Genomic DNA, 12790 nt, shown 5'->3' with positions numbered 1-12790 from the left:
GATAGAGTTAAAAGAACATCACATACACAAAGATCAACTGCACAGCATGAACTTCTTCATGCTGGAAAAGAGAAGGTCAAAGGGACTGTAGGAGAGGGCTTTAAAATCATGACTGGTATGGAGAAGGTGAATGGGGACCACAGTCCATCTCTTCCGATATAAAAACCAGACAAGCAAATGACTGCGAAGGAAAGGAGAGGGAGCTTTTTCTCTGTGACCCAGAGGTAGAATGCTGTGCCAGGGGATATTGTGGATTGCCCATTTCTACCCTGGTTTAAAAACACTTACAAAAACATATCAAAGCAAAATTCATCAGGTATTATTAAACATAAAGGCATTGCCTGGTGCTTGGGAAGAGTATGACCAGTGAGAGGCTGGGAGGTCAGAAGGAGGTGGTACTGCCCTAGTTAGTGACTCTTTTTCAAGGTTTTTGCTATTGGATAATATCAGACTAGACAGATTGTTGGGCAGACACAGTGCAGGTGATGAGTAATTTATCAGCCCTTCAAGTTGTAACCTTGTGTCAATGATTTCTTGAAAGATATATTAAATAACTGTGACCCAATACAGTTAATTTAATCAAGAAGGTTCATAATAATATTGTAAATAAGGATTACATACCTGATGGAGTTCTTTAATTTGGAACCGAGGGCAGGAGAGGAAGAAAAAGACCTTTCTCCATCAAGAACACCACAGGCTGCAGTTCCTTTGGGAATGCCTGTCAGCCCCACCACTGCTGCCCCATGGGCTGCGGGGATGGCTAGTCCAGTACCTCCGGCTTCTCCTCCTCCTCCAGCCCCAGTATTTGCAGGAATGCTCCTCTCTCTTTGTTTTGCTGCCCTTTATTAACTGTGTTTTCCCAGAGGTGCCCCCAGCTCGGCCGTGTCTGTGGTGGGGCTGTGGCAGCGGCGGCCGGGCTCCCTCAGCGAGGCCCTGCAGCACCTCGGGGCGGCCCCAGCTCCCGCTCCCGCCGTGCTCAGGGCAGCGCGCTGTGCTGCATTGCAGGGGACCAGTACTGCGGGGGACGACTGGAGAAGCCATCGGGCTCCTTTCACACGCCCAACTGGCCAGAGCGGGACTACCCCGCGGGAGTCACCTGTTCCTGGCACATCGTGGCCCCGAAGAACCAGGTAAGGCGCTGCCATCGCCCTGCTGGCACAGCTCAGCTTCCAGTGCCTGCAGGGACCAACACCTCAGAGCAGCCGGCTGCCCGCGCTGCCCTGGGATACTGCAATGCCACCTGGCTGATACCAGGCTGGGCAGGGGCAGCGAGCACAGGCACAGCTACGCTCCGACCACCCCACCTTCCTCTCCTGTCTCGTCCCCGTGGCTCCTGTGCTTCCTCAGCAGGGCCATGCTCTAGTATTCTCCCCTAAATGAAACCCATTAAAGCTTCTGTGATTGGTGAGGCTTTTAAACCAGGGGGGTTTAAAAGTTTTTTTGCTAATTTAAAAAATACCATGCAAATTAAGTTAGGGCAGGTGATCATCTCAGCACCAAACATGATGATGATCAGTACTGCATTTAAGTCTAACAACATTTGAGCATTTTTGGTGTTGCTGCAGTTTATTATTGAGGTACCCAGGTAGAGCTGATGAGTTTATTAAAAGCAGTTTGTTTCTTTCTTTTTTTTTTGAAGGCTCCACATAACATGCTTGCTTAATTAGCCAGATGCTATGAGAGCATATGTTACCACTTCATTAAGACCTGAGGAGATGTGACAACAGACTGAGAGGGCTCTTGTGCCATGCATGGCAAATACAAGTGTGTTCCCTACACTGTAGGGCTAATCTCAATCCTAGCTGCACATTTTCTGGTTGCCACTGAGCCATCTGCTCTGTATCTTAGCAGGAGGTCTACAATGATTGAATATTTTGGTTGACAAGCATGTTTGGTAGGTTGCTTTTCTTGCCACATCCAGCTTTTAAAATTCATTTACATATAAAGACAACTTTCCTCTTCCTCTTCTGCTCATGACTAATCCTTGAAATAAAAAAAGCTGCCCCAGATAAATATATTCTTCTGATCTTTCCTACTTTTCCATTTACCAAGACAGTTCCTCCCTTGAACTGAAGCAGTGTGTCAGCTTAGTCTTTCCTGTAGTCCTTTTTAATCCACATTCCTTGTTTGCTAGATACAGGTCATTTAACAATCCTATAGATAGGCAGTGATTTTTAAACCCTTATCTGTAAACTGCAGATTACTTTGGTTCTTTCCAAATGTCTCTCAATAAGCCTAAGAACTTTTCCTAAGCTCATAGTGAAGATTTAAGAAAGGCTATATAGGCATAAAAATAAGAGCATTATATCCTGTGCCTTTTGATGATTCTATTCCATAAATCTACCTGTTCCCAAATATATATTATTCATGTACTGCAACAATGGTTGTTTGCATGGAAAAAAGGCAGAATTTTGACAGTGACAAAAGCCATTTTCCATGAAGTAGTGAATAAGCATCTCTCTTCAAGTGCCCATAACAAGCTCCCCAGTCTTCCATTTGCCAGAATTTAGGTGCCATTGTCTCTATTTGCCTTTCATAAGCACGTGAGCAATAAAACAAGGCACTCTTATTTTGTTGCTTCAAATACAAACCAATTGCTTCATTTATTACAGAAGATGAAGGAGCTTCACCTGATTATGAGGAGCTTCTATTCTACCATGAAATACTTATTAGTGCAAAGTGCACTTATTGAACAATAGTAAAGTTGTTATTATGGCCTGCTCTTTTGCCTGCTATGGAAAAATTTAGCATTTCCATTCCCAGTTGCATTACTTCTTTCTATACCATCTTTTTTCATCACAAGCATGTTATTCAGATGAGTATTCTATTTAAAGTGCATTTTTTCATCATGATACTGAGGGTTTTGAAACAAGCCTGTTAGTCATCTCTGAAACCAAGTCCCCCAAGGTTACTTTATGGGAAACAAAATTATGCCTTAAACATCTTAATAGTGGAAAACTATATCCAAGCAAAACTAACACATCAGGTGATAACAGGCTATCATTACTACGTCAGTAAATCAAATAAAGTATATGCCATGTACAAATGACTTCTTTTTCTTTGTACAGTCTTAGAAGATTTAATACCATCTTTCTTTGAGTCAGACCTTTAAAAAGGTTGATCGACAGTCAACACAAATCAGTGTTGTCATTCAACTTATTTGTGCTATTTATGGGAAGGTGATTTAAATACTCTTGTGCTTCATCTAAAGAAGCAACCTAAATGCATATATTACCTCGGTTTCCGTGCAGCAGTTAGGCTGTGTTTCCTTTCCTTGCCACATATGACTGACAGAGTCATTCTGTAGGACTTCATTTCAGAGTAGTAGATTCCATTTCTGTTTTCTTGTACATTGTTTTTCTTCCTTAAGTAGAAAATTCCATAAATAAAAGTCACTGGAGATAAGCATAAGTACTGGAAATACCAGAGTTATACTAGTTCTCATTTATGACTTGTAAAGCCTCAACAATTATGGAAATCTGACATGGAAACACAATTCTTTTAAGTACTTACTTTCTCTTGAGTTTAGTCTTACTATGTGCTAATTTTCTTTTTATCAACATTTTAATTTCTAATGTTTTTAATTCTGCATCACGTATACACAGCATTGGCAACCACAGTGATTCAGGCCGTGCTGTTAATGAAGTCAGTGAAATGGCTCGTATCAATGTTGCCTTTGCTTTTTCTTTAGCATATCTTGAATGATGCAATGACATTAAAAGCCCCTTTTCTGTCGTTTACATTTGGCTGTAGTTATTTTAAGAGCATTGTAACACCTAACACCTACTATAATTCACTCAGAAAAATAACTATCAGAAGCTACTTGCATACATTTGAGAAGAAAACATTTTACAGAATATTAGAGTCATACGCTGAACTATTAGTTGGAGAGGCCATGTGGATTAAAATACTTTACAATTAAGTGGATTAAGGAATTTTCCTTTATAGAAAGAAAAATTAAATAGTACTTCATATGAAGATGTCATTTACTACAAGAAGTATTAATAAATTCTGCATGTCAAAACCTTAATGAGTTATTTCCATTTTCCCTTTAGCTAATAGAATTGAAGTTCGAGAAGTTTGATGTGGAGAGAGACAACTACTGCAGATATGACTATGTTGCAGTGTTTAATGGTGGGGAAATCAATGATGCTAAAAGAATTGGGAAGTACTGTGGAGACAGTCCACCAGCGTAAGTAACTTCCTTTAATTGTGAACTTCACTACCACTATGTGTCATTTTGCTAACAGTTTTGTACTAAGCTTCTAAAAGATTTTATTATTTAAATTAAACATGGCATTTTTTACCTCCAACTGAACATCTAGAAATTGCTTAGTATCTTGTCTCTCTCTACGTTTTCTCTATTCTCTCTCTCCATGACTAACCCTGGCTCCAACCCGTGTTGTCTCCTGTCCCACGAGCCTCATCAGACCACTGTCTAACAACACCAATGCTAATCCCAATGCTATTGATAAAGCACCAATAGTAATGGTAGCTGAACATTAACATAATATGTATGTTTTCATTATAGATACTGAAGTACAAGGATCCAGCTGACCTCTCTAGCCCCTTGGCTCATTCCTCACTTTATCTGACTCATTTTCCTCTCAGCCACTTTTTAAAAAGACAGGATACACAGACTGGGACAGATTTTTCAGATTTGGCCTTATAGTCCTGGTGTTCAGGAAGCAGAAAAAAGCTGTTGGCAGCTGATAAATCAGTGCCCTCCTATGTCCACAGGCTGTGTCAATACTGCAGCGAGGAAAGTCTAGTCTGGGCAACCACCATGGCAGCTGTAAATCCAGAGAATTCCAGTTAACCAGCCCCTTACTTTTGGTTATGTCAGACTCTGCCATCAGAGTAAACTGATTTCTGAAAATCTGCCCAAAAAATGGGAAATGATGACAAGTTTTTACTTCAAAGACCTCATTAAGTGTTTTGAAGAAGTCCTTAATAATCAAATCCAATCATTAACAAAAAGTGAGCCCACAGAAATAATAACCCAAACCATTTTATTTTTGGTGGGTTTGTCGAAGAGTTGCAGAATCCAATACTGCATGATTTTTCATAGGCCCTTCCAACTGTGCAGTATCTTTTTCATTAAACAAAACCAAATTTTTAAAAAAACCAAACATTTACTTACTTCCCCTGTGTACTGAGGATTTCTTCAATGTATTTTCCTACTTTCCTAATCTGACCACTTCCATTTTATGGAAGTGAAGTCTGCAGTAGATTCACACAGAAGAACTTAACAATACTCATATTGACATAAACTTCAGGAATCAAGAGTTTTAGGTGATGTATGGAAATGAGTTTCATCCTCAAAACACCAGTGTGTGACATGCCAGCAAAGAACCACATATCTTTCAGTAGTAGTCTGGAGTATTTTTTGTATTTTAAAAGAATGTTATTAATGCTTTTTGGCTTTGACATCCAAAAGAATGGAAATATTTTCTTTTTCTATTTTAGGCCTATTCTGTCTGAGAAAAATGAGTTGCTTGTTCAGTTTTTATCTGATTTAAGCTTAACAGCTGATGGTTTTATTGGCCATTATAAATTTAGACCAAAAAAGTTACCCACAACTACAGTTCCGCCTACAACCACAACAGTCCCTGCTACCTCAAGTAAGTCTTACTGGCTTTATTTCATTTCTTAGAAAAATTAATTATTCCAGGAGAGAGTTACAGAAATACAAAATAGAAAATATGCTAAAAATCACATGTTTATGGTTTGTTAGTATTTCAAATGTTGAAGGAATTAATTAAAATTAATACACTCAAGGGAGTACCATAATATATTCAAGGGAGAATCTACTTAACATATTGAAATGCAATCTATCCAGGCAAGAGTTCAGTATAAGAGTAACTTACTCAATCTGAGAAAATTTTCCTGTCTCTTCTCAATTTTGGGCAGTGAACTAACACATTCCGTAGAAGAATGGACAAGCAAATTTCATTTGAATAAGAAGTTCCGAATATTTCAGGAAATAGTTTTATTTAAAGGAACTCTTTCTCCTATACAAGTTGATATGTAAAAATCTTACTGTATTTTTCTTCATATAGTTATTAAGATCAAGCAAAATTGGTACGGAAGCCACCTGAACCCTCTTCAGGTTCTGTCAACACCCTGTCAATATGACACTCTCCAAGAATAATTTTTATTTGAAAATATTCAGGGATTGGAACTTACAGAGAAATATGTCTCACTAAAAATAAGTGTCCTTTTATATTTAAGACTAGACAGCATGTATGAAAGATCAGAGTTGGATTTCTCTGAAGGTATCACCAAAAATACCTCATTACTGAGATACTGAGGGGATAAACTCAGAATTTCTATAACCTGAATGTGAGAGATTTCAGATACAATTATAGGAGAAAACCAAATTATTTATGATGTTTTTCCAAGACATAACCTGATTTGTACTTAAAACACATCAAAAGTCAGGGCAGTGATGGCTTGTCAGCAGGAAACCAAGAAGCTGTGGTGCTTAAATACTGCTAATGAAGGCATTTAAAATAGATTAAAATAAACATTATAAAAATGAAACCATAATGACCTGTAAATCATTATTATGTGACTCTTACTCTAAATAATTCAATTCTTTTTCACTCTAAAGCACTTCTTAACAAAGTTGTTGGTTCAAACACTTGGTCTCAAGTAACCCAGGCTGTCAATAACCCTGTGCTGTGCTCAGCCAAGAGAGGTGAACTGTACCAATTAACTCCAAATCAATTTTCATGACAACATCAGTGTTAGAAAATAAAAACATGCAGATTCATCTGAGAGAGGACAACAGAGGGAAGGTGTTCAAAAAGACTTGTCAGGCAGACAGAAATAAGAAGTCCTTTCAAGGTCTGATCAGTTTTGCACAGGGTAGGCATTTCTGATCTTCAAAACAAACCAAAGCAAACCAAACCTCTACAGTTTAGTTACATTTCTGAGCAATTATTGGCATTCCAAAGTGTCCAGTTCAAATAAACTCAGCTTATTATCTTGCAAATCAGATCTGTTTAAACTTGCACAGAACTCCAGGCATGAATAAAATATTAAACTTTAGTAGGCTCTTTCAAGAATTACGTCAATCTTTATGTAACATAAAAATATTAGTACTTGCAGAAATAAATAAATGCTATAAATACATTTGTAAAAGTAATGAAGATTAATCCAATACCTGTGGTGAGGTAATTGACTTCCTTATATCATTGGATCAAGTCATGCATTTTCCTGTCAGTGTGGCTACATGAGACGTGGTAGACAACTGAACTTCTATTTCAGTTCTTCTCCAGTTCACGTTTTGCTAAAGTACCTTACAAACAGAGACAGCCTCTACTGAAAAACCATAGCAAAGTTGGTCACCAAGCAAAATTTATTAAACTAAAAAAAAAAAAAATTAAAAAAAAGCAGAAGAAAGAAAAAAAAGTGCCCTAAAAGGACCAAACAAATATTTTGTAATGCACAATCCCAATTTTAAACTTAGAAAAATCAGAGCACCTCAATAAATTTTTAGCAGCTACCATGCTGGCATGTGCCTGGAACTCATCTACCTGCTGGATTTCCTACCCTCCTACTATGGACACTAACTTGAAACGCTCAAGGAACATTAAATTCTTAAATTTTGGTGTGCTTTGTGTAGCATTGAGATAGGAAGCACTTGTCTGACCTGTACCATTGACATAGTAACTTGTTCTTTAAAAAGAAACAAGCCAACCCAAAATAAATACAAAAATATGAAGCCCAACCTTTAAACTTTGGATTTGAAAGGCAAAATGATGAACAGTGCAGATCTTCCAACAGTCATGGTCATTGCACTAAAAACAAAGTAATTTTGATATAATTTCGTTCATTCTTAGAAACTTGGAAAATTATATAAAGACTCAATTCAATTAAAAAGAAGTACAAGTATAAAAGTATAAATTACTGATTGAAAATTAGTCAGAAGTTCTTTTTCAAAAAATATAGGCTGAATAAAACATTCTCAAAATTCTCCGTTCTAAAAAAAAGTAAACTGCAAAAATACTTGTCATAACTAATTTAGTTTTTCTTGGAAATTAGGGCTATATAGGGATCTGTGGGTTTTTTTAAAATCTGTCAGTGTCACCTCCATGTTTCCAACAAATATGTCACTGACCAATTCCAAACCAATTTGAAAAGGACTTAAAAGCCTTAAAGTACTGCATCCCAACAGGTTACATAGAATGACATACAGAGATGATGAACATCCACCCAAGCAGGAAAAAGATGCCAAGTGTATTCAGTTGTTTATAAAAAAAGCATTCCATTTCAGAAAGGAAATGTCAAACCCTAATGTTAAATACATACTTCAAACATTGTGTTTCAAATTGTCATGAAGAAAAACTATGCAGCACTACCTGACATGAAGCTATGTGAAAAATTTGGGGAAAAAAGGTCAGGAATTTGAACTCTGATCCCTTTCACCACAGTGCAGTAATTTCCAATAAAAGGCCACCCCCTCCCTCGGAAGCGTTACTGTAATATCATGTTGTGATACTTCAAGTGTTCTACTAGGGCTGTATGGCAACAGCAGTGAGTTACAGATTTAAGATCCCATGCAAATCTTGTGTAACATCCCATTCTCTCAGGTCACTAGAACAGACACAGCTGAGACACCTGAAAAGGGGATGAAATGGAGGTGACAGCAGAGAAAAGGCATATTGCTACTGTGTTCATCCCATGAAATGCCAGGTCTAGTTCATGTATACATCAGGATTATTCATCTTTCTTCTTGTCTTTTTTAAAACATAGTGCTTTGCATTTGTATCAAATGCTTCATTTCAATTTCAATTTACTTTTTGCTCTTCAAAAAGTTGTGAAACCTACAGTTGCCCTGTGCCAGCAGAAGTGTAAAAGGAGTGGGACACTGGAAAGCAATTATTGTTCAAGCAACTTTGGTAAGGGAGCAAAGTTTCTTTTTAATAATTTATTTTCTACTGTGTTTTTAGAGTCAAGGAAATTTTACCAGATGTAGTTCTGAGTTAACATTAATATATAGGCTGTATTTTTACACCACCTCATGTATGTATCTGACATTACTATCTGTGTTTCATTCAGTACATTCTTGGTGATACCCTGAAATAGGCACTGCACAGATATCTGAGACAAACTTTCTCAATCTGAAAAGCAAATGGCAATGTAAGAGAACTGCAGGATTCATCAATTCAGTTACTGTATTGTCATGTCCATTTTCTGTAACCAGCCAATACATGTTATGCTGCACCTGCTGACTGTTCCACAATTCAGTGTATAGATTTCCAAAATAATTTGACAAGAAATTAGAAGGAATGAAGCTTTTAAGCACTGCTATCTGTACACAGACATAAATCAATCAAGAAAAATGGTGTCTGCTGTGTATTAGGATGGCATTGTCACTGCTGATCTATTCAGTTATATGTCAGGGTATTTTCCCATATTAATACTGGAAGCTTTTTTTAATCCCCTATAACATGCCTGGAAATTTGATGGGAAAACTCCCTGCCACCACCCTTTGTTTGTTTTAATGTGACTCTGTTACTGCACTGCTAATCCCATGAGATTTGAGGAAATCTGTCTGAGGAATATGAGGGCAGCTTTGCCTGATGTTGCCCAAGCAGCAGTGGAGGGCTGTGGCTGTACCCTGAGTCAGGATGGACTCAGGGCAGCCCCTTCCCACCCTTGACCACCAGCCTCTTTTAATCTGCAACTGGTGCAGGCTGGTCCAGCACAAAAAGAAACAGGGAAAAAACCGAAACCATAAATGATCTCCTCTTACTGACCACACCTCAGCTCTTGTGGCTTATGGTAAATGATACTGTATAAAGCTTGTTTCTTTCCTCTAGCATCACAGTAATAAATCATATTCTCTTCTCCCACCTTCTGTCAAATACTTGACATTTTTCAGTCTTTTCCATGACAGAAGTGAAAGTAAAAATATTTTATATGCTACTGTGAATGCAAGCATATCCTAAAGTAAGAATAAGAAGTCTGTCATTCATAGAATATGATTTATTCTAAGTTTATTTGCAGACTTCGTGATTTTAGAAAATAATAACTATTCCTCTTTCATCATGCATTTCATTTTATTGTTTCTAGAAATATAGCTGCAAAACCCAGCACTTTAACATCCGCAATTCTCTCATGATTGAACATTCTATTTAATTAAAAGGTCTGCATTAAAGGAAGATAATGCAAACATTTACAAAATCCCAAAATGTGAATGATGCAGTTTTGTAAAATAAATCTGGCTGTACATACTTGGTAATTGAAGATCTAATTTATCCTAGGATGTAATATCTGGTTTAAAAAGATGACCTGAGAAGAAACCAAATTGTTAATACCCATTACTATTTCCTTTTGATAAATAAAGATGGCTTACAAGTTAATTTAGTTATCCTAGGGAAAAGAAAGTATCTTGATTTTCATACTGAGAGGTCTTTGGGAGATAGGATGGTCTAATCTGTAACTACATTCAGATTAAATAAGCAAGTTTGTATCAGGCTTCAGAGAGATCAAAATCTAGTTCTTAAGGTGTTAACTATTCCCTGCTACTCACCTGGGAGTGTCAGAGAGCTGTGAATTCAGATTTTTGCTAGAAGAGTTTCAATTCACCTTCTCCACTATTTGAAAATGACTCATTAAAAGTAGTATCAAATTGTATTGTTTAACTGAAATCAAACTGGTCTTGCAAGAGACTGACACATTGTAGAACAATTTCATATTTGGTGCCACCAAAATTTGACAGTAGTGAGTTAGTTATTAGCAGTGATACTCATATTTTTAGTAAATGTTCCCAGTACTGTTTGTTTTCTTATTAGGGACTAATATACTTAATAAGTTTTTATGATGCCTCAAAATTTATGTGTAAAAATAATAAAAATGTACCAAATACAACAAATGTCTTTTCTTCCAGTAATAACTGGAATGGTAATCACAGCAGTAACGCGGGCTGGCAGTCTGCATGCAACAATATCCATCATTAATGTATATAAGGAGGGAAATTTAGCAATCCAGCAAGCTGGCAAGAATATGAGTGCCAAGATTCTTGTTGTGTGTAAGCAGTGTCCTCTCATCAGAAGAGGTAAGTACACAGTAATAACTGCTTTGTGTGTTTATAAAAGGTAACAGTTATATAAACTACTATTAGAAATATAGCCACAAAAATCAATAGAATTACAGCAGTTTTTTCTATAATCAGCAGTTAGTATTACAATCAATTCAAAATAACCAGGGTTTTATTGCATTTTTCTGTTTTACTGAAAAAGAATTAGGCTCACTTAGATCAAAGGAGTTTGAAAAACATTTTTTCTTTAAAAGCCATGTGATGAAAGGTAAAATCTGATTTGGGTCTCTCAAATGAAGCTGAGATAGACTTTGTTTTTATATGTGTGTATTTTGGAGCTAGTTTTCATACACAGTTATTTAGAAGGGAAAGACAACAGCCTGCTAAACCTAGCAGAGCAGTATCTCACAGGAAATGGCAGAAATCAACAAGTTCCACTGTTGTGTATCTCCTGAAAGCATTAAACTCACTTTGTATCTGTAAACAGCCAGTACTGCTAAAAGCTACTTTAAATAGTATTATACAGAGACCAACCAACATAAATTGCAGTTAATTGTGGCAAAGGTGTTACAAGAAATACTGCGAGTATTTTTCATTGAAGTAACTAAGTAAAAAATAAAACCATTTTTAGCTCTGCCTTATGAGTAAACAGGTAGAACGTGAGACTATAAATGGAGCTACAGCAGGAAACAGTCAATTTAATAAGCATCAAAAAACCTCTGATATCATTCTAGATACTACCAGTGCTTAAGCATATTAATTCAAAGTGGGCAGTAACAAAGTGAAAAATCATTATCAGAAATTAGCTTTTGCCTTTAGTTATCTGAAAACTACACATTGGGAAACATAGTAATGTCCTTGGTGGAACAAACTCTCCTTTTAGGCAGACTTCTGGCTCCAAACCACACACTTCCGTTTCTCATCCTAAATCTCAATGAATTATTTAATAGTTATTACTTAATATCTGAACTTTTCTGTTTATATCCCTTTATATTCCTTCCAGTCCAAGACTTGCAAATCCCCAACCCTTCTAAGGCATAAAAATACACAGATCCAATTGAATTCTCCGAAGCTAGGTCTTACCACTCATTAAGCCCACCTTGCTTGAATGCTTCTGTATATATCTAGACAATATTAACATCTTTGGAGAGAGAAAGGGAATGAAAAGATTTAAGTGCATTATCATTTAGGGGCATTAACCCACAAGCTTTCACAATGAGCAAGTGTGAAAATATTCAAAATTAGTAAGACACATTCCACTCTGGGTGACAGTGGTTAGGTTACTCAGTGTTTACAGACACTTCTAGTGCCTTTCAGACTCACTTGACAGTCTACATTTAAAAACTATCTCCTATATATTTAATTATGTAGTAGTAGACACTTAGCTGTGTATCTGCTTGATTTTTATGTAACTGTAGTTTGTGGTGTAACAAGCATGGCAAAGATGGGTAAGGGAGTACATTCTGCAGGTTGGAAGGAAAAAATGTTAGAAGGCATTGGTAACAAAGAGTGCAAATGAACAGAAACCACAGGTAAAGAACTATACTTACTAAATGATGCCCCAGATTTCTGTCTCGTAATCCTTTTCTCTCTCTTGTAGGTTTAAACTACATCATCATGGGCCAGGTAGAAGAAGATGGTAGAGGCAAAGTCTTTCCCAACAGCTTTGTCATGAGTTTTAAGACCAAGAACTCAAAGATCCTAAATGCCTTGAAAAACAAAACATGTCAAAATTGA

At 36.9% G+C, this 12790-nt stretch overlaps 2 protein-coding genes across 5 annotated transcripts in view; one reads left to right on the top strand and one right to left on the bottom strand.

Moving 5' to 3' along the window:
- Positions 1 to 12790, bottom strand: part of TRPC1 (transient receptor potential cation channel subfamily C member 1) — a 35286-nt gene that overhangs the window by 750 nt on the left and 21746 nt on the right. For 3 of the 4 annotated variants that reach the window (XM_082287751.1, XM_082287753.1, XM_082287754.1), the window contains 3 exons: positions 12604 to 12762; positions 7172 to 7306; positions 3236 to 3364 (listed from right to left, as the gene is read on the bottom strand). The gene's annotated coding sequence lies outside the window, so the exon portion shown is untranslated. Of the gene's footprint in view, positions 1 to 3235; positions 3365 to 7170; positions 7307 to 12603; positions 12763 to 12790 lie in introns of those variants that run through there. The other variant, XM_082287752.1, reaches the window with a different exon arrangement.
- PCOLCE2 (procollagen C-endopeptidase enhancer 2) overlaps positions 1 to 12790 on the top strand; it is a gene marked incomplete at both ends in the record, with an annotated part of 22292 nt that extends 9502 nt beyond the window's left edge. The window contains 6 exons of the mRNA XM_082287755.1: positions 1006 to 1130; positions 4056 to 4192; positions 5470 to 5624; positions 8826 to 8909; positions 10904 to 11071; positions 12654 to 12790. Coding sequence (XP_082143881.1) covers positions 1006 to 1130; positions 4056 to 4192; positions 5470 to 5624; positions 8826 to 8909; positions 10904 to 11071; positions 12654 to 12790 — 806 coding nt within the window. The remainder of the gene's footprint in view (positions 1 to 1005; positions 1131 to 4055; positions 4193 to 5469; positions 5625 to 8825; positions 8910 to 10903; positions 11072 to 12653) is intronic.

The sequence above is a fragment of the Coloeus monedula genome (assembly GCF_965178545.1).
Source record: "Coloeus monedula genome assembly, chromosome: 10".
NCBI classification, from domain to species: Eukaryota; Metazoa; Chordata; class Aves; order Passeriformes; family Corvidae; genus Coloeus; species Coloeus monedula.
The sequence above is the reverse complement of the archived record's forward strand: the minus strand, read 5'-3'. Positions and strand labels throughout refer to the sequence as shown.